This window comes from Prionailurus viverrinus, chromosome A1 (genome assembly GCF_022837055.1).
Source record: "Prionailurus viverrinus isolate Anna chromosome A1, UM_Priviv_1.0, whole genome shotgun sequence".
Taxonomy (NCBI): domain Eukaryota; kingdom Metazoa; phylum Chordata; class Mammalia; order Carnivora; family Felidae; genus Prionailurus; species Prionailurus viverrinus.
This window is the reverse complement of record NC_062561.1, coordinates 17421610-17447304: the sequence shown is the minus strand read 5'-3', so window position 1 is coordinate 17447304 and position 25695 is coordinate 17421610. Positions and strand designations below refer to the sequence as shown.

The window sequence follows — 25695 nt, the reverse complement described above, 5'->3', positions numbered from 1 at the left end:
GCCCATTGGGAGTACATTCCAGCAATTCCTGACCCGCTTCATTCCCCCACCTTCACCACTCCCCCACGATGGAGGGGAGAAAATTCCAGCAACGGGGCCCAGGACGGTTTATACTTGAGACAAGAGAGGAGGAAACCTAGAAAAGGATCCCGTGTTTCATTCATCCCCGGAGGCCCGGTTGTTCCTTGGTTGGTGCAATCAGTCTTGCTTTCTAGGCTGAGATACTTACAACGTTTTGCAGGAAGAAGAAAAACAGTTGCTTAGTCATCTTCCACAGGGATGTATGTGTCGCAAGCGCGCTGCGGGTTCCCGCCAGCCGCCACCAGGGAACAATTACTGCTCCTGTTGTTTTGAGCGTTGCGCCTGCGTGATGGGCAGCGCTGGCGTTAAGTGCTATTTGGCGAATAGTAAGGGCGGTATTTAGAAATGACCTGAACTCGTACTTCCCATTTTGCAGCATGACTGTGGAGGGTCGTCCGATTCGAAGGGCAAGGGGCTTCCTGTGCCAGGCAAGGAGAGTCCGTGACCGAGTCGCAAGAAATGATGGAAATAGGAAGTTTTCCTGTTGCTCTTTTCCATGAGAGGTTAGTCCCAAAGTGACGACGCAGTGATTAAGCAGAGGCCAGGAAGAAACAGAGTGGAATGCACGGATTCACAGAGCCGGGAACCCAGGGGCGGACCCCCAGTTTTCAAATTTGCAGCAAGTTGGAGAAGCCTTAGGCAAGCGAGAGGTGGGGAGTGCTTTGATTCACCTAATCAATCCCTACTCAAGCATACATTTGCTGGAAGCAAGGATGAAAGAGTACTGTGAAGGTTAGCCCAACATCCTCATTTCAGAAAGAGAACTGACTTCCGAGAAATGCAGCTCAGCTGTCATCGACAGTAATAATAGTCACCATTTATTAATGGTATTAATCCAATGGTAATTATTTCATAACATAATGAGTATTTTACATGGAACATTTCATATACTTCTCATGCAGACAACTCTGATAGAGACCATTATCAAACCCATTTTACAGATTAAAACAAAACACAACATGAAGGGGGGTGGTTGGTGAATGAGTTACCCAGTGTCACATGATCAGTTTGTAGGAGAGCCAAGACTTCTTTATACCCAGGGGGTGCGAGCCCAGGGCCTGCTTTCTTACCCACTGTGCCTCTGGCATGATTTCCACATCAAGCCATAACCAAGGATGTATGGGCACAATGCAGAGAAAAGTATTCTACAGCAGACACACGAACTCTGTGCACACGTATCTGTTTTAATCTGAGTTTCTGGTTCCTGGCCTCCTTTCCCAAAGTTCTAATATTCCATATTAATTCTTATAATTACAAACTGTGCATGACAGTTTTTGCTATTACTGTAATTTGAGTTTGTAGAGGAGGCAATTAAGAGTATCGAGTAGTTGGCAAAAGTATCCCACAATCTGGGAGAAGACAATAGCTAGATAGTTGGGGAAGAAAGACCGGAAAAGACAGGATGACCTGGGAAAGATCCGAGTTTGTTCTTTATCGCTTTGTTTTCACACCTGGGAAACAAAATATTGTTTGCAATATTGATATAAGAAAGATGAACATCGGGGTGCCCGGGTGGCTCAGTCGGTAGAGCGTCCGACTTCGGCTCAGGTCATGATCTCACAGTCTGTGGGTTCGAGCCCCGCATCGGGCTCTGTGTTGATGGCTCAGAGCCTGGAGCCTGCTTCGGATTCTGCGTCTCCCTCTCTCTCTCTGACCCTGCCCCGCTCATGCTCTGTCTCTCTCTGTCAAAAATAAATAAAACATTAAAAAAAAAAAAAAAAGAAAGATGAACATCATTAAAGTAGAAGATTGGCTCTTTCTGTAGTGGAGGAAGACCTACATTGTCCTTGACCGTAAGTGGTATGATGCAAGAAGCACTCCTGAGACAGGAGCCTGGGGACCTGAATTCGAGAAACAGGGTTGCCATTTGTGAGCTGTTATTGTTGACAAATTACTTATTCATTCATTCTACGTGTATCTGTCGGGCATCAGCTATGTGCCTGGGTTGTTCTAATGCTGCAGGTGCCATGGCAAAAAAATAAAGAACTCGTCACACCCCTTAAGCAAGTTATTGTACAGTTCAGGGGTCATCAAACATTTTCTGTAAAGGGATAGATAGAAAATATTTCAGGCTTTGCAGGCTGCATGGTGTCTATAGCAAATACTCAACTATGCAGGTGTGGTACAAAAGTGGCCACAGCCAACACAGAAACAAATGGATGTGGCTGTGTTCCAGTAACACTTTATTTACAAAAATAGGTGGCAGACCAAATTTGGCTAGCAGGCTGTGGTTAGCCAACGCCTAGTCTAGAGGAAGAAGCAAGTATTAACCAGATAAGTGTGCATGTGGCAACATATGCAAAGGCCCTGTGGCACAGAGGACACAGATAGCTTTAGTGGGGTTCATAGAAGGTCAGTGGGGCTATTTGCCAAGTGAGTGAGGGGATTACCATGTGAGTGAGACAGGAAAGGGAGAGAGGGGCAGACTAGCAGGAACTCTGGGGGCACTTAAAATTTCAGTCTTTGCCATACTAACAGTTGGCAGTCGTTGGATTCCTTTAAGCAGGATGGCAACATGATCAGATTCAGGTTTTAAAAGATCACTCACTACAGTGTATAGATTGAATTGAATGAAATCTCATCTGAAACATAAGACTAGGTAAACTGTATCAACAGTTCATTGTGGTGAACAAATCACACAAGGTGCATAAAAGTGTGTTATGAGATATAAATGATGTAGAGAATTACCTAGAGCTGTTTTGGAAGCAAAGGTCATGTTCTTTTGAATGTTCTCTATGAACAAAGGCAGTCTGAATTCATGAAAGAAATCGTTTTGTTTATGTTAACGGGCTTCCTTCACCAGGGAAACTGCTCCTTGGGGTGCTCCAGAAAGACGAGGGACTTCTCTCTCTCGCTCATTCCTTTCCCTCTCCCAAGCACATCGGGGTGCTGCCTGGAGCCCAGGCCTGGCTCCAAACCCATGAAAATTGGCCGAGCATAAAAGCTTCTCAAGAATGAGATGGATCCTGGGGCATCTTCCCCCGAGAAGCTGGATAAAGAGAATTTAGTGGGTAAGTCCCTCTTTTGTGCCCTAAGCTTGTTTTTTGTACGTTAAGCAGAGCGAGAGTTGTGGCATTTGTGAGAGTTACAGGGTTACCCATGAAGGGGATTGATACATACCGGGACTGGCGTCAATTCCGGTTGGAGCCCAGGATTTTGAATTCATTGCTTTTTGTGGCTTTGTCTTTTCTTCTCAAACAGCAGTCTATCATCTGCTCTTTTCTTCAATGTTAGCTAGAATTTGTGTTTGTCTTTATACTCTTTGTTTTTCTTTTTTTGCATTACATAGCAAAGACCCCAGGCTGAAATGTATCCGTTTTCAAATATCAGCTGGTGATGCTGTGATTAAAAAGAAAAGTTGATGTGAGCTGCATCATGTTTGGTACATGGAGAAAAGTTGAGGAAAATAAAAACTTAGGCCATAAGCGCTAACTACTACCTTGAACGGCACGTCGGTATTATGAAGCATTTTGCTTGCATTATATTTTTAAATATTTTTTTTTAACGTGTATTCACTTTTTGAGAGACAGAGACAGAGTGCGAGCAGGGCAGGGGCAGAGCGAGAGGGAGACACAGAATCCGAAGCAGGCTCCAGTCCCTGAGCTGTCAGCACAGAGCCCGACGCGGGGCTCGAACTCACGAACCGTGAGATCATGACCTGAGCCGAAGTCAGACGCTCAACCGACTGAGCCACCCAGGCGCCCCAGATTTTTAAATCCTACAGTAATTCTGAGGTGGCTTCTTGCATAATCTCATTTTATGACGGAGAAAACTGAGTTTGGGGGAGCTTAAAAACTTGTTGAACTTCCAGAAAGTGATGATGCACATGTGTAGGTATGTGCATATGTGTGAGGAGGGAGAGGGGGTCCTTACCCACCCTCTCTATACTTTATGCTGCTGAAGAAGTCCCAGTGAAAGCTAGGAATAGAGAACACATTTGGCATGATCGCTTTGTAAAAGGAAAAGTATACGTGTAGAGATATTTATCTACATCGATATGTCGGAGGCAGTAAATATCCCTTGGAAGCTAAGAGGGAGGTCTCTCGAGAATACCTTCCATTATCTTTTTAAACAAAATGTTTCCTGAGACATTTTAGCTTCCAATCAACAAGAGAAAGCAGCAGCTGGGAAAATGGTATGGCTGGAGCTCCAGACCAGTGAGATATTTAAAACTGTCCACAGGGTTACTCGGTTTTGGTTTTTTTTTAAATATAGTGAAAACCCTGCACTATCATAGTGCAAACCGAGATGGGGCTTATATGTCACAACTTCTTTTTTTTTCAACGTTTATTTTTTTGGGGACAGAGAGAGACAGAGCATGAACGGGGGCGGGGCAGAGAGAGAGGGAGACACAGAATCAGAAACAGGCTCCAGGCTCTGAGCCATCAGCCCAGAGCCCGACGCGGGGCTCGAACTCATGGACTGTGAGATCGTGACCCGGCTGAAGTCGGACGCTTAACCGACTGCGCCACCCAGGCGCCCTCCCTTTTTTTTTCAACGTTTATTTTTTTTGGGACAGAGAGAGACAGAGCATGAACGGGGGAGGGCACAACTTCTGATTTCATATGCTTTTGGCAGTTTATGAGAGATGTGGCATCGGTCATTCTCTGGAGATGACCCTTGCCCTCCTCCATCTTGGATACGTCAAGGAGCTGACCTTAGTTAGTGTTTCAAACTGTGCGGAAATTTCCACTTACAAATGTTGAGGGAATTAACTGAGTGATTGAGCCCTTGTTGGCACCTCCAGCAGGAGACTTCTGCGGTACTGTGCCACTAGCTTGTGGCACAAACTTCCGGAAGCCACCAGCGTGCGTCTCTTCCCAACTCCAAGCTCAGTGACATCACAGGGGAGATCAAATCTACAGAGTGCTATAAATTAGGGCTCCCTCCCCCCCTCCACCTGGTTGTTAAACACGTACTCGTGTAACTCAGGACGACACTACTCATTAGCCATTGGGTTCTCTCACACTCCTTATTTTGTTCCTTTTCTCTTTAAGAATTAAAGTGAAGCCAACTGGAATCTTAATCATCCAAATCTTGGACTTTCTTCTCCATGTGAATATGAAAAAAAAATTTTCCCAGGGAGTTTTTTGCAACACAGGGGGCTTTGGTCCTCATCCCTGGAAGGCCCGGTACTCTAGTTCTGGGATGGGCTCACGATTTTGCATCCAAGGAAGTTGCAAGCTGGTGAGGTTGCCAGGCTGAGACCACACTTCGAGTAGCCCAGGATTTCTTTCTAGCAAGAAATTTCTTTCTAGCAAGAAATTTCTTTCTTTCTGTGTTTTCCCTGAAGAATATCCCTTGATGCAAGCTGGGTGCACATTTCAGAGAAACAGGCAGGAGGGAAAATGACTTACAGGTGATGAAAAGATAGTATTTCCCAGGAGGGGTTCACTTCAGATTTTATGTCGGGCACCTAAAATCCTTGATTGAAGAAAGAACCAGGAAAGTGCTGAGACTGTACTTCACTGACTGTATCTCCACAGGATTGGAAGTGAATAGAAAGAGGAAGAACTTGTAACGCTACATCCCCAGGCCCAGGGAAGGTGATCTCGTTCTGCACACTTTTTCTTTTTCCCCTGGGAGGCATCCAGGTTTTCCTGCTGTGGAAACAGAAAGGACTTTTTTCTTTTTTTACTTGATGTGATTAAGTTTCTTATTTAAAGATCCCCTTTTAATATTATAAAGGTATCAAAAATTAAGAAAACTTAGGACAGTCTTGCGGAGGAGGAAAAATTTCCCCTTACCCTTCAAAGGCTCTTCTGGCTGGCCTCGGAATTAAATTGACCTGAGACTGACTAACGGGAGATAATCTAATTGTGTACAAACAGGAACCCCACATGCATAAGAGGTTCAAAGACAGAAAGATAAAATGAGGTACATGTGTCATCCTGGCCTACGGAATGGGCCAGCGCCCTGGGGCCCCAAAGGGGAGGAGGGCAATTCTCAGGGCAATAAGAGCAGGTACTTGGTAATTACATGTTTGCTCTGCCACAGAGATGGGTCACTTAGAGAAAATTCATCTCTGGTAAGAACTCTCATTCTGGGAAAACCCCCGATTTAAGTTCTTCTAGGTAGTTAAGGGAGGAGCAAAGATCTCTCTTGAGCTCACTGGGTCTTGATTTCTCCTCCAAATACTCACATGCCAAAGTAGCCCACTTTAGGGAGATTTGTTCTGACCCCCTTCAGTATAAACCGATCATACTCGCACTGTTCAGAATTAACCACTGTTAATATTTGGGTCAGTTTCTTCCAATATTTTTCCATGCGTGTATTTTGTGCTGATTGGGATCATATCGTCCATAGAATTTTTCCTTCTGCTTTTTTCTTTTAACATCATACCATAGGCATTTTCGTGTTTTCATAAATTGTTTACAAAAATATCCGTGATGTGGTATTGTGTGGGTATGTGGTGGTTTGCTTCATTATCTCTCCACTGGACTCTCAGAGAGTTTTTTACTTACCCGTGTCATAAATAACACTATCACGAGACTGCACCTAAATCTTAAGGACAAAGTATTTGTTGTTGCTGTTGGCCATGCTGTTATTTCATACAGAAAAGGGAGGTTGAGGAAACAGAAGAATGACGCAAGCAGGGGAGAAGACAAACCTTTTCTCTACCCTTTTAGGTTCTTTGGCGGGTCTACTAATTAAATGAACGTAAGACACCTCGCGGGAGAAAAACACCTCGCGTGAACGTGAGAGGCTCTACGACAGTCAGGCAATTGAGGGTTATATGCCAGCCTGAGCTAAGAAGAAGGGGGCGGTGGGCTGAGGCTTCCAACGCACAGGAAGGGGAGAAGGGCAAACGTTTGGTAAATAAATGTTTGTCATGCCAGGCAGAAACCGTGGGACTCGGAGAGGAATTTAAACGAACAGGTCCTGCCCATCTCCCCTTGGCTAACCACACCCTTTGTAATGATCTCCGATGATCTCTTCCTGGACCAAAAGCTCTTCTTGAGTCTTTTGGGCCTTGCATACCTGCAGTTCAGAATAATCCGTGTGCCAAAGCAGCCCGTTCTGGGAAGGCTCATTCTGGACGCCTTCGTAAGGAAAACATGTTCTTCGTTTTCTTCTCATAATGGTATGGGGGTTTGGTACAGCAGTAGCGTGAAGGACAAAATGTGAGGCCAGATGGTTCTCAGTTTAATTGCCTCTCTGGAGAGCAGGCAGAATCTCTTCTGGAGATTCTGGATCATTATTTCCAGACAAGAGGCGTCAAACTGATCACTAAATCTATTGTGCTGCTGAACATCATCCTTTTTTTCTGTTTGTTTTTGAGCATCATTTTTGATCATTCGGTGCATTTGGTTGCCATTCACCTCATTTGTTTGATGAATGAATTTAAAATCTACGGTGTGTCAAGAGATGGAGACCTAAAAATTAAATGCCTGCTCTCAAAGCCCCACAAATCTCCAGGCAAGACACACGAGTTAGCTGAAAATTACAACGTCCTATGAAAAGCCACGATGGAGGGTGTACGAGAAATTCAGAAGAGGAGCGCCCAAAGGTGGGGGTGAGAGAGAAGACTCTTCCTAGAAGAGGTGACGAGTGAGGGGAGCGGTGTGGCCAGGTGAGGGAGAGGAGAATGGGGGACGTGAAGGGGGGCTGGGGGCCACAAAGGCCCACGCAGAGGCACAAAGATGTGTGAGGACACTCGTGCTTAACTCTAATACAGGTGTTAGCATGTGGCTTAGTCAGCTAGACCCAGAGGTGACAGACCATAGCCCTGCCACCTGAAAAACTGAATTGAAGATTTCCTCAGAGCCCGTGTGTCAAGCCTGGTCTCCTAGTGCGCGCTTGGGTGTTGCTGCATTTGACTGATGGGATGAAGGCTCATTGGAATGCATCGTGAGGAGGCTGCAGGCAAGGTTCCTCTGGGGGGAGGTCACGACACGGGCCGCACGAGGGGCTTCCCTTGGGTTGGCCGTGCTTGAATTCTTTTTTTTTTTTTTTCCAACGTTTATTTATTTTTGGGACAGAGAGAGACAGAGCATGAACGGGGGTGGGGCAGAGAGAGAGGGAGACACAGAATCGGAAACAGGCTCCAGGCTCTGAGCCATCAGCCCAGAGCCCGACGCGGGGCTCGAACTCCCGGACCGCGAGATCGTGACCTGGCTGAAGTCGGACGCTTAACCGACTGCGCCACCCAGGCGCCCCATGGCCGTGCTTGAATTCTTAAGCTGAAGGTGGGAGGGCATAAGGCGTTAGAAGCAGTTATTTTTACACCTTCTTGAACATTTAAACATTCTATTTCAAAATATGTCTTCCATATTTCTATAAGAGACCCCACGGCACAAAGGAAATCAGTATACGTGTGTCGTCAGGTTCACATAACTATTCAGCACCGATCATCGTCTGTGGGTGAGACGTAATTATCACATTTTAGAGAACCCTCATGGTTATGAAATGTGGTAGTCATAGGTGTAGCGACCATAAGATCACCACCTAGCTCTGATTTAGTAGTTTTGCACTGAAGATCTGGTCTCTCTCTCTCTCTCTCTCTTTAAGTAAGAACTTACAGTCAGGGGCTCCGTTACTTTAGGAGGCAGATACATTCAGGGGTAGGGATTTATTGTACATTCTTGAAAATGTCGTTCTTGCCCACATAGAGGGGCCATCATCTGGATGGACCAGAATATCCACAATGTATATGTAGAATCTTATCTGGTAAAAGAAAGCAAATTACCAAATAAATAAATACATAAATAAATAAATAAATAAATAAATAAAATATTATGTAAGTGCTCAGCGTAAAAAATGCACCAAAGTTAAAGGACTTAGTGAAGACTATTGCAATAGAGGAGAGAGGCCACAACTCAGTGTGAACCAACTGTGTTGAAACAAAGGCGAATAGGGTTTCTAAAGCCTGGAGCGGGCTACTGGAAAACGAGTGGGGGAGCTTAGGAGATGGTCAGAGGCCATCGGTGTTTGCTAATACACTTCTCTCATCTTTCTGACAGGTGGCATATTTACACCTTGCAGCGAGGTGCCCACGGCAGTCAGGCTCCCTCACCCCACAAAAAATTGGGAGTGCTACCTTCTTAAATTTTTTTTTTTTCAACGTTTATTTATTTTTGGGACAGAGAGAGACAGAGCATGAACGGGGAAGGGGCAGAGAGAGAGGGAGACACAGAATCGGAAACAGGCTCCAGGCTCTGAGCCATCAGCCCAGAGCCCGACACGGGGCTCGAACTCCCGGACTGCGAGATCGTGACCTGGCTGAAGTCGGACGCTTAACCGACTGCGCCACCCAGGCGCCCCAACCTTCTTAGAGGATTACATTTCAAAAGAAGGGCTCTCAGGTCCTTGAGAAAATAATCCTAGCAAGAGGCTTTTAAAAACCTTTTTTAAAAAGATTTATGTCTTGGGGTGCCTGGTTGGCTCAGTTGGTTAAGTGTTAGACTCTTGATTTTGGCTCAGGTCATGATCTGGGCTTAGGTCATGATCTCATAGGTTGTGGGTTCAAGCCCCGTGTCAAGCTCTGTGCTGTCAGCACAGAGCCTGCTCCAGATTCTCTGTCTCCCTGTCTCTCTGTCCCTCCACTGATCTCTCTCTCTCAAAACAAGCAAACAAACAAACATACAAACATAAAAAAAAAAAAAAGATTTATGTCTTGAAGGGGCAGAGAAAGAACTTACCATAAGTGTTTCTAAAGAAAATGCTCTAAGAAAACAGAGATTAGGGGCCAAGAATCTATAAAAATCTGTTTAATGTTCAATCTGATGGAAATGTTAAGAGTATCTTTTTTTTTTTTTTTTTTTTTAAGTTTATGTATTTTGAGAGGGAGACAGAGAGAGAGAGGGAAAGAGCATGCTTGTGATCAGGGGAGGGTAAGCGAGAGGGAGAGAGATTCCCAAGAGGCTCTGCATTGTCAGCACTGAGCCTGACCTGGGGCTCCAGCTCATGAACTGCGAGATCATGACCATGAGATCATGACCTGAGCCGAAATCAAGAGTTGGACGTTTAACCGATTAAGCCACCCGGGTGCCCTACAAGTGTCTTGACCAAAATACACCTCTAGGACAATGCTAGGCAGCGTGTTGGTTGGTTAGAGGGCCTCCTGATATGGCTAATATCCTTTACATGTAACCTAATCCGTGCAACTAGTTATTATTGTGTTAACAGAGGAGGAAACTAAGACTTAAGTGGCTTTCATGGTGAGTAGGATGTCATCCAACTTTCATGTGAAGGCGTCTCAATTAGAATGTGTGGTGAATGACTCAGGGCCTCCACTGCTCATCGGGGCCGGGCACTGTGTCCATCTGTCCACAGGCTGGCTTTGCTGAAGGTTTCCCATTCTGTCTGTCCTCTCTCTGAGAATGCAGAGTAAGCAGTGAGTTTTCCATCCTCAATACTAGCCTGACCTTATATCCTCTGGTTTTTATTTGATTGATTGATTGATTTTTAATGTTTATTTATTTTTGAGAAATAGAGTGTGAGCAGGGGAGGGGCAGAGAGAGAGGGAGACGCAGAATCCGAAGCAGGCTCCAGGCTCCGAGCTGTCAGCACAGAGCCCGACAAGGGGCTCGAACTCACGGACCTCGAGATCATGACCTGAGCCGAAGTCGGACGCTTGACCGACTGAGCCACCCAGGCACCCCTGTTTGAACTATTTATTGAAGTGTGAGATACATACACATAAGTGCACAAGTCTTAAGTGTTTATCTGGAGAGACTGAATAGACAAACAGACAATGGCTGGACCATATATAAAAATAGAACTCTGAGGAACAGCCTGTAGCCGCCTGTCCCCCAAAACAACCCCCTTTGTCTGTAATAACGAGCCCAGGAAGCCAGCCTGTCAGGAAGTCAGTCTTGCAAGAAACTAGATTGTTATCTCTAGTGACAACTCAGGAAGCTAAACAATAACTTCTGTAACTATCAGTCCCAAAGGGCCGGGACTTGATAAATAACTGACAGCTTCTCTACTTTTTGTCCCTGCTTCCAACTTAAGACCAACTAAAGAAAGCCAAGTCTGGTCCTTTACCCAATCACAGGGGATGCCCGGCTTCCAGGGAGCCCAGCTGTAGCTTCCCCATGCCAACAGCCTCCAGTCGCCTGAAGCCTTCCCCCTTTTCCACCAAGAAGCCCCCCGACTCCTCTGTCCGCCTTTCAGTCTCTGACAAAACTCAAGTGACAGAGGCTGACTCTTGTGCCAGATAGCAGGGCTCTGGATAAAGAAACTTTGCTGTTCTCATTTGACTGGTCTTTGTGTATTTCCACAGCCTTGATATGTGTAAGTCTCTGCGATCACCACCCTGATCGAGATATGGAAAATAACAGCACCTAGAAAGTTTCCTCATCCCTTCCCAGAAAATACCCAACCCCATTGATTAGAGACAGCTACTACTCTGAATTCAAACCTAATACATTAGTTTTGCTTGTTTTTGAATGAGATGATGCAAAATAAGTGAGATCTTACAGTATACATTCTTATACATAGGGTAAGAATATATATAAATATAATATAATAAGTATATTACACATGGGATCAAAACACGTGCCCTCTTGGGTCCGGCTTATTTTGCTCAATATTTTGTTTTGAGATTCATCTGTATTTTGCATATGGTGGTAGCTTTGTCTTTTTTTCTTTCTGGGTAGTACTCCTTTATATGAGTATGCCACAATTTTATTTATTCATTTTACTATTGATGGGTTAGGGTGGCTCTACATTTCTTGAATTTTATGAATAAAATTGCAATGACCATTCTTGAACGTGTTTTCACTGTCATTACCTCTCATTTCTCTTAAGTATTACTTAGAAGTTGAAGACTGAGTCATAGAGCCAGTGTGTTTAACTTTAGTAGATATTTTCAAATAGTTTTTCAAGCTGATCGTGTCAATTTGCATACCTGAGGGTTCCCTGCGGCACAACCTTGCCACAATGTGGTATTGTCTGTCCTTAACACTTGCCTCTCTGGAAGCCGTGTATTATTATCTCATTGTGGTTTTGCTTTTCATTTTCCTGATGTGTAGTGTATGTCCTTCTGTTCTGGCGTTTTGAAACAATGTCACAAAAACCCAAACAGCTATTTCTGCTTAGAGAAGAAATAACTGTTTTGTAGTAACACGGATCTGCGGGCAAGGGTCGTATGTAGTATTAACCTGATATTTAAATACTATTGACCGAGCCAAAGTAAGAAATGAGCAACCAAGTCACCTCGCCTGCTTTACTAAAATTCGTTTCTACTTCAAGCACCATGTACGTGGGGATTTGGAATAATCTCCCTTACTTCCTGGCCTCACCCAAGTAAATTATCAATCTTGCTTTAAGCGTTTACCCCTAGTCCTAAAGGTTATGTAAGTTTCCTCTGGTGCTACAGGCCGGGGCTAAATGCAGAAACAAAGCCCCGGAGGCATGCCTCTGTAAGTGAGGCTCTGTTTTGCCTCATTGCCTAAATCATTAAAGGCACACAAGAATTACTGTCAGTTTGGGAAATGTGTGGGTCCCAGTTTACCTAAAAAGAGATTAAGATGATGACACCACTAACAGGGAAGTTTTCGGGCTGCAAAATGAAGGCTTGGCCTCCGTTATCCCTGAGGTCCTTCCAACTGAAAGTCCCGGGGTCCTTCCCCCCAGGGTCAGCAGTGCAGGGTCTCGGGTTCTGTGCGTCACAGCTCTGCCTTTCTCTTTCCAGCTCGAAGGAAGTGTAGTGACTGAACATACTGCTGTTCTTTGTCACAGTCACATACAGGAGGGAATCGCCGCTTACATTGCCAGGGGGACATTTCCTAGAAGGCAGCACAGCAAAGACCCGACCCTGTGACTTGTCCTTCTTGTCTCTCTCCTGCAGACATGAACCCTTGCTGGCAAGTTCCCCATCTTCTCCTCCTGTGTATCCTCGGCCCCAGCATGATGCCTGGTCTAGAACTGGGAAAATGCTGCTCAACGGAGGGATGAGAAATCGAGAGGAATTTGTTGGGGGTGGCAAAACCCAGTTCTCTGCTGGGCAGTGAGCGTACGAAGATGGCCATGTGATATCGTGACAATTACAGAAAAGACACCTCCGTGGGTTTGGAGGAAGTGGGAGAGAATTAGGCGTGCCGTGAGCTTAGCGGGTTAATGCAGAGGTTGTATGGGGCCCTTTCCTTCCGTCAGGAAGGCTCCTGCAGCAACCTTGTGGAGGCTGCAATGGACGCGCGATGGGAGGTTCCTGGAGATCCTTGGTAACGCAATCCCTGCCCATCTTCTCAGTCAGAATGGGGAGCCTGGGTCCCGCTTCCCAACACTTGCTTCGTGGGTTCTCTGTGAAGGGGAGGCTGGAAGATCGCCTCTGCTCAAAGCCTGTACAGCTGGCTGGCCAGGCTGGCTGCTGGGCCTGCAGGGAAGCTGGGTAACTGTGCTCCCAGCCCCACTTTAACGACGGCTAATGACACCCCCGGGCTCCGCAATTCTCCCAGCGGTAGTGGCCTGGGGGATGCTAATGCTCAAGGGTAAATCTGGGCAGATTAATCACACTCTCATCTGTTGTGTCTCTCAGCACGTTTAGTACCTAACAGAGCCTCACTGGCAGCTGGTGAGGCAAGGGCTTGATGGGGCTCCGGAGGCATGCCGACGGTTGGGGGGGACGGGCCTGGTTCTCCGCCGCAGACACTTGCTCATGCAGCGTGGTGTTCAGAGCGTAGCTGGTCTGGAAACGTCTAGCGCTCCCTCAGGGCACGGAGTGTAGCTCGTGTCCTTGTTGGAGCCCAGCTGCCTGTGTGCCTTGCCCCGCTGGAGTCACAGCCCCGGGACACCCCAAGGGGCCTGAATAGCAACGACGTCACGGAGATTCCAGGGAAGTGCAACTTGTCCCCGAGAGAACGTGTACGAGCACGGGTTCGGGGCGGGGGGGGGGGGGGGGGGGGGGGGGGGACAGTGTGCGGTAATTACGAAGAATGAGGTCAATCTGCACGTGCTGACATGAAGCATCTCTAAGATACGTTCGGTTTTTAAAAAAGGAGTTTAGTGTGGTGCCACGGCTCACCAAATCTACAAATGTAAGCATTTTTAATGCTTATTTATTTTTCAGAGAGAAAGAGAGAGAGAGAGCACAAGCAGGGGAGGGGCAGAGAGAGGGACACACAAAATCTGCAGCAGGCTCCAGGATCTGAGCTGTCAGCACAGACCCCAATGCCAGACTTGAACTCATGAACTGTGAGATCATGACCTGATCTGCAGTTGGATGCTTAACTGACTGAGCCACCCAGTGGCCACGAAGCCAAATGTTTTCTAATGATAGTTACATGTATATAAATACATTGAATCGATCTATAATGAAATGCACCAAATCAACAACTATGGGACCATTCTAGATAAAAGTGGACTAAGGGGAGGGCGGTCAGGGGGACTTTGGTTTTATCCATGTTGCTTTGGATTTTTTTTTTTTTTTTTTACAATGAGAATGTTTATAAACAGGCTGTGTCATTAATAGTAGTTTAAAAAGCACTAATAAGCAAAATGCAGCAAAGATTCTATTAGAATGTACAAAATGTCTTTTTAGCCTGCATAATGATAGTCGAATCCACTTCAGTGTGGTCCGAGGCTTTGGAAGGTGATATTTTAAAAATGTAAACTTTGGGGGCTCCTGGGTGGCTCAGTCGGTTAAGCGTCCGACTTCAGCTCAGGTCATGATCTCACAGTCCGTGAGTTCGAGCCCGCGGGGCTCTGTGCTGACAGCTCAGAGCCTGGGTAAACTTTGGGTATATAGCCCAGCCCTTATCGCTATTGAGTATATCTTTATGTGTGTCTAGAGCCTATTAAAGGGCATTTGCCCCCAAGTTTTTAATACTAAATATGTGTCTAAAACTTAGATGCTTCTCATCTGTCGGCATGTCATAATTGAGAAGACTCAAAATATCTAGTGAGGAGAAGCGTGTGGAAATAGCCACGGTGTCACAGTGTGCCATTGATGACAGTGTGAGGTGGTCTGAAGTCTTTGAAGGGCACTCACCGCTTAACAAAATTGTAAATACTCATCTCTTTGACCTAACGCTTTCACTGCCAGGCATTTACCCTACATAAAGTGTGTAAAAACACATATTAGAAAGCACTCATCACAAGATTGTTTGTAAGCGCGAAATCCTAGAACTCTCCTGAATGTTCATACGCTTCTGGCGTGGGCACTGACGAGCCAGTAACAGTAAAGTGGATAAGTGAGGATGCTTTTGAGGTGGCATCAGTTAGACCTAGTGACTTCCGCGGCTGAACAGGGAAGGGACAGCGATAACCCTGTGTCTCTAACGTGGACAATAAGGTGCATGGTTTAGGCATTAATGGAGCTAGAGATAGTGCATGTTGTTTGTGGAATCATCTGTGGGAAGGCATCTAGTATGTGCAGTTAATTCGGGTGCTTGTGTGGAGAATAGGACTCAGTTGGAGGAAGTGTGGGGTGAGGTGGGGCGGTCGTCAAGAAAAGGAGAGTGAGAAGGAATGAGAACGAAAAAGAGGGTGGAATAGTGAATATAAACAATAAAATAAGCATACAGGGTCAGCCAGACCTGTGGGTCTTACAAACATGAGCTCGAAAATCTGAGAAATTATGTAATTGAAGTGGTGAAAGCTACCAAGTTTTAAGTGATTGGAGTCTGATTTGAAGTTAGCGTTGTAGGGCAATAGTCTTTAAGCCAAAATGGCCCTGTTATCATAACGTGGGATTAGCAAAAAGACATCCAATGTAATGAGTCAGTGTAACAAGATTCTGTGAAAAGTCAGAAATGTCAAATACCGGTGGCTGACAAGTTCCTGTAATATCTGTAAAATGAGAATAATAATATATATTTACTAATGTAGATGTTAATGTATGGGCCAAGTGCCATATAAAAATTATCTCATTTAGTCCTCATCAAATCCTTCAAGCTAGTTGACTGCCATCCCCAGCCTATAGATGAGGAAGTGGAGGCTTAGAAAGATTGAGTGCCTTGCCTAAGACCTCAGCACCGGCAGGTAAGAGATCTCTCGTAGAAACTCATACCTTGGGCTCTTCAAAATGGTTTTCCTGCCACACTGTCTCCCTTTGGGGGTAATGATACCTACCTGTCTCCCTAAAAGATTGTCTTGAATTTCAACCTGGAGAATCCTGGGGGCAAAAGAAGTTGTCTTTTAAAATGGTACCCTAGTGATTCTGATGTAGGTAGTCCATACTCTGGGCAACAGTGTTTTATATGTTTTGAGGATTATAAACCATGTCAATCCTACTAAATAGAATGGTAGTTATTATTACTGATTGCTATGAGAGTTTGCTTGGAAGGGACAGGTCAATTTCAGTCTAAAGCCCTGAGTGAATAGTGTGTGTGTGTGTGTGTGTGTGTGTTTACTGCATTTATAGGTGTGCATGGATTTAGATCTCCGCCTCAGTGCCATCAGGCATGGCCAGCCATCTGGGTAGTATCCTTACTCATGCAGCTGAATGGCTTTTTCTAAGAACCACATAAATTACAGGCTTGCTTCCTCCTCATTTTCTAGGCATCAGCAGTAAACGGCTTGGTGTCTGTGGCTGGATCCTGTTTTCCCTTTCTGTCCTGTTGATGATCATTACCTTCCCCATCTCCATATGGATGTGCTTGAAGGTAATACCCTGGGAAATAAATTGGACTCTGTATGAGCTGATGAACCATTAAGACTAAATGCTCTCCCTTAATCTCTTAGATCATTAAGGAGTATGAACGTGCTGTTGTATTCCGACTGGGACGCATCCAAGCTGACAAAGCCAGAGGGCCAGGTAGGACACTGTGGGTGCCCCTGACAAGGATCAGGGGCACCTAATACTATGACTATTGCCACCAAAACTTTTCCCGGCACTTTCTACTGAGAAGAAAAAAAAAATCACAGGAAGCTGGAACCCTTGCCTCTCTGTATAATTGAAGGATGTGGTTCTGTTATGCAAGTTAATATGAATGACCACTAAACCATTAGTTTGAGAGTTTGGAAATCTGGTTCTGTCTCTTAACATTTCCCTCCGAGAGATTCAATGAACCTGAGCAAACAGTGGCTCTGTTACGTTGGCTGGATGTCACTTATTACCGAGACCACTAAAGGAGTGACAGAAGAATGAGGGGAGGGAGTAAATGGCCAAGGTAGATGATTAAATTACTCAGGAAGAATATTCCAGGAGCTGGTTTTTGATTCTCAGTCTTCGAAAAGAGCTAATGGAAAAGTAAAAGGCAATTTCCTCTTCTGGCAAGTAGATTAATAGAAAGATAGAGCTGGAAGCCATTGTAGAACTCCTTTGGCCCAAGGTAGTATTTCTTTTCATCTTTTCTCTTAGAATGAAGAGTGTTCTAAATTCATGTTGTAAAAGGATGGGGTTTGGGAGAGGGGGCATGAGAAGGTCTGAGGTACTAAAACTCTAGAAGTTAGATATTGATTTAATTCTCGTAACTTCTCTTGGTCTACATGTAGTTGAACTATATGAAGTGGCTAATATTTGTTTTTGACTCTCAAACATGACAATTTCATAGGATAACTTCTAATATTTTGAAAAAAGAGGTCACCAAAAATAGCATCCTAGAGGATACATGAAAAAGACGGGTTATCTGCAATACCTCTCTAATAACATTTGTTTCCTTCTCCTTGTTGTGATGTATGTGAGTAAACACGTTCTCTGTCCAGCTGGACTATAACCCCTCTGGGGGGCAGGAACTCTCCTATCCACCGTGATACTGCAAGTGCTCTGCACTTGACCATGCACCATGGTAGGCACTCAGATACCTGTTGCATAAAAAAAATATAAGAAATTTCAAAAGCAGAAGCTTGCTAAAGACAGTTGGTCGTTTCAAGTAGTATAACCCTACTTGTGTAACTCTGTAAAGGACCTAAGAGAAAGAATGCAAGAATTATTTATGATGGATGGTCTCATGAGTTTGTCCAAATAGAAGTGTTAGACTCATCCAACTCAGGTGTATCAGACCAAGGTTGACCCCTTGTTGGTTATGTTGCATTTGGTGCGGCCAAATGTATAAGCAGGGTAAAGTTGGATAACTTGGAGGACTCTAGAGAAAACTGTATCTCTCTTAAATGAGTTTTCCCAGAAGATTTCACCAGCAGATGTCCCAGGATAACTACTCTCGTCATACGTGTCTCTGGGGCTAATGAGTTACCTCAGAAAGCCATAAGAACTAGAGGGAAACAAGCCAAATTGCCAATGGAAAACCTCTTCACTTTTGTAAATTGTCCATTATGCTTTAATAATGCAAGTATTAATAATAAGTTTTGCCAGTTCTTTTTTTTTATATGAAATTTATTGTCACATTGGTCTCCATACAACCCCCAGTGCTCACCCCAATAGGTGCCCTCCTCAATGCCCATCATCCACTTTCCTCTCCTTCCCATCCCCCATCAACCCTCAGTTTATTCTCAGTTTTTAAGTCTCTTATGGTTTGGCTCCCTCCCTCTCTAACCTAACAATAACTAGTTGTGCGGATTAAGTTACATGTAAAGGATATTAGCCGTATCAGGAGGCCCTCTAACCAACCAACACGCTGCCTAGCATTGTCCTAGAGGTGTATTTTGGTCAAGACACTTGTAGGGCACCCGGGTGGCTTAATCGGTTAAACGTCCAACTCTTGATTTCGGCTCAGGTCATGATCTCATGGTCATGATCTCGCAGTTCATGAGCTGGAGCCCCAGGTCAGGCTCAGTGCTGACAATGCAGAGCCTCTTGGGAATCTCTCTCCCTCTCGCTTACCCTCCCCTGATCACAAGCATCCTCTTTCCCTCTCTCTCTCTGTCTCCCTCTCAAAATACATAAATAAACTAAAACAGAAATCCTTAAAAATAATGTATCGCATAACTAGGATATGATTTGTTGCAGTTATTTACCATAAGGTAAGATTTTAAGCTATATTTTCATTTTCTTAGGCTTGATCCTGGTCCTGCCCTGCATCGACGTGTTTGTCAAAGTTGATCTCCGAACTGTTACCTGCAACATTCCTCCACAAGAGGTAACACTGGTTAAAGCTAAATCACTAGAAATAAAACCTGTATCTTCCCCATTACATGGCCAGTTGACATTTTACAGTTCGTTTTCAAACTATAGGAGGCCTGCTTGAGAAGCCGTGGGTGGGTCCTAAGACCACTGGGCTTTTGCTTTGAGAATAAAGCCAAGGGCAAGGGTTGGATTGCTCTAAGCCTTGGAATGGCTGGGAGGGGAAAGTGCCAGAGGACAGAGAGAAAAGGTACAGTTGTCAGAGAATCTGGGGTGGGGAACAATAGACAAGATGCTCGGAGGAGTCAGGTAAGTTGTATAAAGGAGCTAAATTTAAGTTGGTGGAGGGCAGGGTTTGGTTATGATATTATCCTTGCTGTCATCTTTCCAGAAGGTGATATATATATATATATATGTGTGTGTGTATATATATATATATATATATAGTGAGTGGATACAGCACAGTGGCTGGTCCTGGGGAAAGAACAGACATTGCACAGAGCCCACTGGCATTTGGATTTCAAATAACTATTTTCAGTTCTTAAAGCACTGTAAATAAATATCCAAGACCAGTAACTGGGCAAAAAGGGAGGAGAAACAGAGTTACTAATAACCAGAAGGATTCACGAAGAGGAAAGAAAATGGGAGTGGGACCTACAATGTGGGAGGGCAGAGGTGATGAGAGGGTTATGAGTCAACGTTAGTTTTCTTTTCTCTGGCCCAGGAAACTCGGTCAAGACCCGGCAATCCTCTCACCATGCCACTGGTGGGAACTGAAGAGTCCTTCCTTTGGGATTCGGCCTGTGTCATGAGAGCGTTTGGGATGCCTTGCGACTTATCGTGGGCCTTTTCATCAACAGTTCTAGATGGGAGAGGGGAGGCCTAAGTTCTGCTCCTATGCCAGAGATCTCTCAGTGGCTACAGAGACCCTTGTCACCTCACTCAGAATGATTAAGGCGGAGCCTCTGTAAAACATAGACTATAGAACATCCTCTCTGTCTGAATGCAGAACGCGGTCTCCGGTGACATCTATGTTTTCTAAGAAGCACTGCTGTTCGTCAAATGTGATAAAAACTGAAAACCAAAAAGTTTTCAGGCATCAGGGAGACAAGCGTTCTACGTGTGTTTAGAGGGTAGAATTCCAGAGAGGTGCTCTTGCTACTTTGTAAAATACAAGTGCTGATTCTCACCAGCGCAAATCAAGGGCCTCGGGGTGTAAGACTTCCCCGAGATGAAGTTACGGGGCTGGGGACGGACTACAAACGTATAGGAATTTTTGTCGCCAACTACAATGATGTTGTACTCAAGCCAGGGCGGATTTTGGGTGATGCTGGCACGAGCCGTAATCATTAACGCTCTCCTCCCGTGGAGAGGGCTCTTAGGCTGGCTGGCACTTTGTCAGTCGCTGTGCAAGTCGTAGTAAACACGTGCTTTTCCCTGCTCTTGCCCTCCAGATCCTCACCAGAGACTCTGTGACTACCCAAGTGGATGGAGTCGTCTATTACAGAATCCATAGTGCTGTCTCTGCAGTGGCTAACGTCAACGATGTCCACCAAGCCACGTTTCTGTTGGCTCAGACGACTCTGAGAAATGTCTTAGGGACGCAGACCTTGTCCCAAATCTTAGCTGGCCGAGAGGAGATTGCCCACAGCATCCAGGTAAAGATGCTGGGAATGAAAAGCCCGTATCTTTAGTCGGTTCATTTTAATGATCAGTAATCACCAAACACCAGCAGTTCTAAGAACCCCTCTCAAGTGCATGCACACGCACTCACACAAAAACCATATGCACACACACACACACACACACACACACACCCAGGGCCGCTGTAAACATTGGGCCTCAGTATTTGGTTTTATTCCTTTCTAATCACAAGGTATAGATTTTGTTTATGTATTTATTTATTTAAAAAATTTTTAATGTTTTATTTTATATTTGAGAGAGGGAGAGGGAGACCCAGAATCTGAAGCAGGCTCTGGGCTCCGAGCTGTCAGTGCAAAGGCCTATGCGGGGCTCGAACTCACGACTAGTGAGATCATGGCCTGAGCGGAAGTCGGACGCTTAACCGACTGAGCCACCCAATCTACAAGGTGGATTTAAATTTTGGAGCAGAAGGGGAGCCATAGGAATTGTACACTTCACCCATTTTGTTTCGAATTCGAAATTATGACTTAGTATTGTTCACGTTAGCTTTTCTGAAGAGCTTAGAGTCCTTTTTTTTTTTTTTTAACATTTATTTATTTTTGAGACAGAGAGAGACAGAGCATGAACGGGGGGAGGGCCAGAGAGAGAGGGAGACACAGAATCTGAAGCAGGCTCCAGGCTCTGAGCTGTCAGCACAGAGCCTGATGCGGGGCTCGAACTCACGGACCGTGAGATCGTGACCTGAGCGAAGTCGGACGCTCAACCGACTGAGCCACCCAGGCGCCCCTAGAGTCCTTTTTAGCTTAGATTACTCCAGAAGAGGGGCAGCCATTTCTCAGTCAGCCCGTGTGTTTCTGCATGTAAGTGGAATATTAAAACAGGATTCGATGGAGACAGCACGGGCCTGCCATCCCTGGAAGATCTGACATCACACTACCAATATCAGTAATAACATTGGTAGTAACCATAATTATAATATTGATGAGGATGTTGCAGGCAGCCTCCTCACCTCTTGCACACCCCAGTTTATAGACAGATTTCTGTATGTTTTTTAAATCAATTATGTTTTGATTCTGAGCCTCCCTTCCGTACCTTAGGGGGGAAATTCAACTTTGGTCTTGGCATCTCCTCAGTCCCTACCGTTGGCACAGAGTCCCCAAGGTTTCATGAGATAATATCAGTTCTGCATAACCCTCCAAATCATTTGTAAGAGCCCCATGAGTTTGACAAGTTGGATGTTTCCCCTGCCACTGTCTGGTCACTGGCTCCTTGGGAGGTCTCCCCATCTCCTTGGGTTCTGCAGACATCATGGAAAGGCGAGAGATCACTTGCCATTTGGTAGCACAGAGATCTCTACTGCTTGTCTGATCTTACTGTTTCGCAAGGCAGTTTTTTTTTTCATCCCTCCCCATCCAGGATAACCGACGTGCTATCCTAGGGTGGTCTTAAGTTTTTACAGAGGACAAAAATATCTTTGATTATAGGCTGCTTGTGCTCTACAAAAAAAAAAAAAAAATTGTGCCTGGCTACCTGTTTAAAACTGGACACAGGGCAGAGGTTAAATGGAGCAAGGCACGTAGTATCTCAAAAAGTACCCTAGGGTATTTGAGTTATCGTGAGGCACTGGTAGATTTCTTACATATATAGTCTCCAAGTCTCACGAGAATCCTGAAAGGAAACCTTTTAAGGATGAGAAAACTAAGAATCAGAGAGGTTAAGCAACTGGCCCAATGATGCACAGCTGCAATGGCAGAGCCGGGACAAAATCCAGGAATGTCTGAGGAGCCAGTGTGCTGCTGCCTGCTTGATGTCCGTGGCAAGAAAATGTGGGCTATTTGCTCAGCTCTAGGTGGATGACATTAGGAATAGTTTGGGGGTCAATCCTGATAGCTTTTGAAAGATCTATCCGGCTATGCTTCTGAATCCTTCCTGGGATTCACTTCAATTCCTGGACGTGATCGGTAAGGACTCCTATTCCTTTCCCAAACGGTCCCACTCCAAATGCCGTGAATACAAAAGGAGAAAAAAAAGAGGGATTTCTCTTGCAAATAGAAAGCATATCTGTAATATCACCTGTCTTCTGAACCGTGGCCTTTCTTTTGCTTTGGAAACAGACCTTACTTGATGATGCCACCGAGCTGTGGGGGATCCGGGTGGCCCGAGTGGAAATCAAAGACGTCCGGATTCCCATGCAGTTACAGAGATCCATGGCAGCTGAGGCAGAGGCGACCCGGGAAGCCAGGGCCAGGGTAAGGGCTACTCTGTCTACACTGCAAGATGCCTCCCCTTGGAGCAGACAGGAACAGACCTTGAATGGAAGATCAGGCGTTCTCCATTATTTTGTTAAGAAAAGGGTTTCTTTTTCACGGTCTTTACTGTGAATTTCTTCCTGAATTAAAAGGTAATGGGCAGCTTCACGTACCTTGAGGAAGTCTGGCAATAGGTCTCGGGTCAGGGGTGACTCTGCGAGGCGGGTCCTAAGTCGGGCTGCATTTCAGAGTCTCCTAGAGAGAACTTAAGGCAGCAAACACTAATTCCCAGGCCTCACCTCGGACTCAGCAAAGCAGAGTTTCTTGTGGCTCAGGAATCTACATTTTTTATTTTTTTATTTATTTTTTAAAGTATATTTATTTTTGAGACAGTGAGAGACAGAGCATGAACAGGGGAGGGGCAGAGAGAGAGAGGGAGACACAGAATCGGAAACAGGCTCCAGGCTCTGAGCGGTCAGCACAGAGCCCGACGCGGGGCTCGAACTCACGGACCGTGAGATCATGACCTGAGCCCAAGTCGGACGCTCAACAGACTGAGCCACCCAGGCGCCCCCAGGAGTCTACACTTTTTAAAGCTAACGACTGTGTGTGCTTTGTTTTCTTTAATTGAAGTATGACTGGCAAAGCTAGATTAGTTTCAGGTTGTCAACACACTGATTCAACAATCCTGTACATTAATCCGTGCTCATCTCACTAGGTATACTCACCATCTGAAAGCTGGTAATTCTGAGGTAGCCAACCGGTGCCTGTCTTTTGAACATTATTGTTAAAGTGCCTACTGGATTAAAAGGGAGTGGTGGTGGTAATTAAATGCAATCCAGGTCAGAATTACAAAATGCGAGCATAGCCTGGCCTCGGATGCTCTTGAATCTGTTGGACCTACGGTCTTCACGTCTGCATGGATGGGTTTCCTAGAGTGTCAGCAACCAACTAAGATGGGGGGCGCCTGGGTGCCTCAGTTGGAGAAGTGTCTGACTCTTGATTTCAGCACAGGTCGTGATCTCTCGGTCGTGGGATCGAGCCCTGCCTCAGGCTCCACGCTGAGTGGGGAGCCTGCTTGAGATTCTCTCTCTCTCTCTCTCTCTCTCAAAATAAATGAGTAAACGTTAAAAAAAGAGCCCACTAAGAGAAACCTTTCGCGTACCCTCTTCAGAATCTTCCTTGTGAGCCAATGCAAGTTTTCCTCTGCTCCCATCCCTTCCCCAGCTCTCATTAATCTGCAAAGCTCCAGCGGCTTCTCAGCAGTGGGCTTGGAGGGTGCTTTGGCACAGAGGCAAAGAGCGCTCACGGCTGGTCTTGGGCAGGAGAGACCTAGGAGGGGAGGGAGCTCTAAAGGAAGCCTTCTAATATTATCAGGGTGGCACTTGTAGTCAAGAGCAGAGAGAACTTCAAACGTTGGTTCTCACGTTGTTAAGAATGAGGCGAAGCTGACAACAGAATCAAAGAAAAACATCTCCTAGGATAAGTAAAAACCACAGAAAGAAGCCAGTTGGAGGCTTTGAATTTCAGACTTCTCTTAGTTTGAGTTAAAGTCAGGGCTTTTGTTTTGTTTGCACATGAAATCTGGGGACTCCTAATTTGTACAGTCTCTCCCGGCTTCCCGCAACCTCTTCACATTCCCCTGATCACATTAAGACGTGAAACTCTCACCCCCACCAACGAAGCAAGTAGAAGAGACCCTTGTGGGAAAGTGGGGGCTGGCAGGGAGGCGTCCCTATGCAGCCGCCGCAGCCTCCGGAAGCAGAAAGCACTAGTTAGTTACACCTGTAAACTTCGATGTCTGAACTTTGTGTATTTCCATCCCTTTAGGTCCTTGCAGCAGAAGGAGAAATGAATGCTTCCAAATCTCTGAAGTCAGCCTCCCTGGTGCTGGCCGAGTCCCCCATAGCCCTGCAGCTGCGTTACCTGCAAACCTTAACCACCGTAGCCACAGAGAAGAATTCCACCATTGTGTTTCCTCTGCCCATGAATATCCTGGAGGGCATTGGTGGTGTCAGCTACAACGACCACAAGAAGGTTCCTGACAGAGCCTGAGGTCCCCCGGCTGTAGCCAGCCTTTGCTTTGGGAGTTGTTTCTGTCAGAAGAACTCAGCGGTAGAAGTGCAGAGAATCCCAGCATTATTGAAGCAGAGGACTCCCCAGCTGGAATAGCATTAGCGAGGAAATGCCATAGAGGCTAAAAAAAGGAGGGCTGTGTACTTTTCTTATTCAAGAGCATGAACAGCATGATCCTTATTGTAATCAGCTAGCTGGCCTTCCTGACTTAAGGCGGGAGCTTTTTTGCAGTGAGGGGAAGAAATCCTTGGGTGACTGTGACTAAGATTTCGGCATTACTTTTGATTCGTTTGAGGACGTTCTCTAGATAATTTATAAAGTCACATAGGCCTCCTGTTTACACGAGATGTTTGCTTTATAATTGCCGAGTAAAATTTCCAATAATCGCCACAAACTCCCACGATGTTTGAAATTCTGATGGATTTTTAAAAAAATGTTCATTTATTTTTGAGAGGGAGAGCGTGTGCGAGTGGGGGAGGGGCAGAGAGAAGGGGGCAGAGGATTCAAAGCAGGCTTGATGCTGACAGCAGAGAGCCCGATGCGGGGCTCAAACCCACGAACCATGAGATCGTGACCTGAGCTGAAGTCAGACGCTTAACTGACTAAGCCACCCAGGTGCCCCAATTCTGATGGATTTGGTCGTTAAGGACGGAACAGGCACTGAGGCTCCCAGCTGCAAACTCATCGCCAACCCCCAGAGCAGCCTGTACTCCCCTCTCTTAGTGCCCGTGCCCCTGC

The 25695-nt window shown here is 45.6% G+C and overlaps 1 protein-coding gene across 1 annotated transcript; it reads left to right on the top strand.

Annotated features, from left to right (window-relative positions):
• Window positions 1-3040: 3040 nt before the first annotated feature.
• Window positions 3041-24936, top strand: STOML3 (stomatin like 3). Its single transcript, XM_047871213.1, has 7 exons — window positions 3041-3092; window positions 16528-16631; window positions 16711-16783; window positions 18922-19004; window positions 20443-20646; window positions 22747-22881; window positions 24712-24936. Exons 1-7 carry the CDS (start codon window positions 3041-3043, stop codon window positions 24934-24936), a joined length of 876 nt encoding a protein of 291 aa, XP_047727169.1.
• The last annotated feature ends 759 nt before the right edge of the window (window positions 24937-25695 follow it).

Coding starts and splice junctions, on each gene's coding strand:
- STOML3 (XM_047871213.1), top strand. CDS start 3,041: ATGGATCCTGGGGCATCTTCCCCCGAGAAGCTGGATAAAGAGAATTTA. Junction 16,632..16,710: donor CCATATGGATGTGCTTGAAG/GTAATACCCTGG, acceptor TTAATCTCTTAG/ATCATTAAGGAGTATGAACG. Junction 22,882..24,711: donor CCCGGGAAGCCAGGGCCAGG/GTAAGGGCTACT, acceptor CCATCCCTTTAG/GTCCTTGCAGCAGAAGGAGA.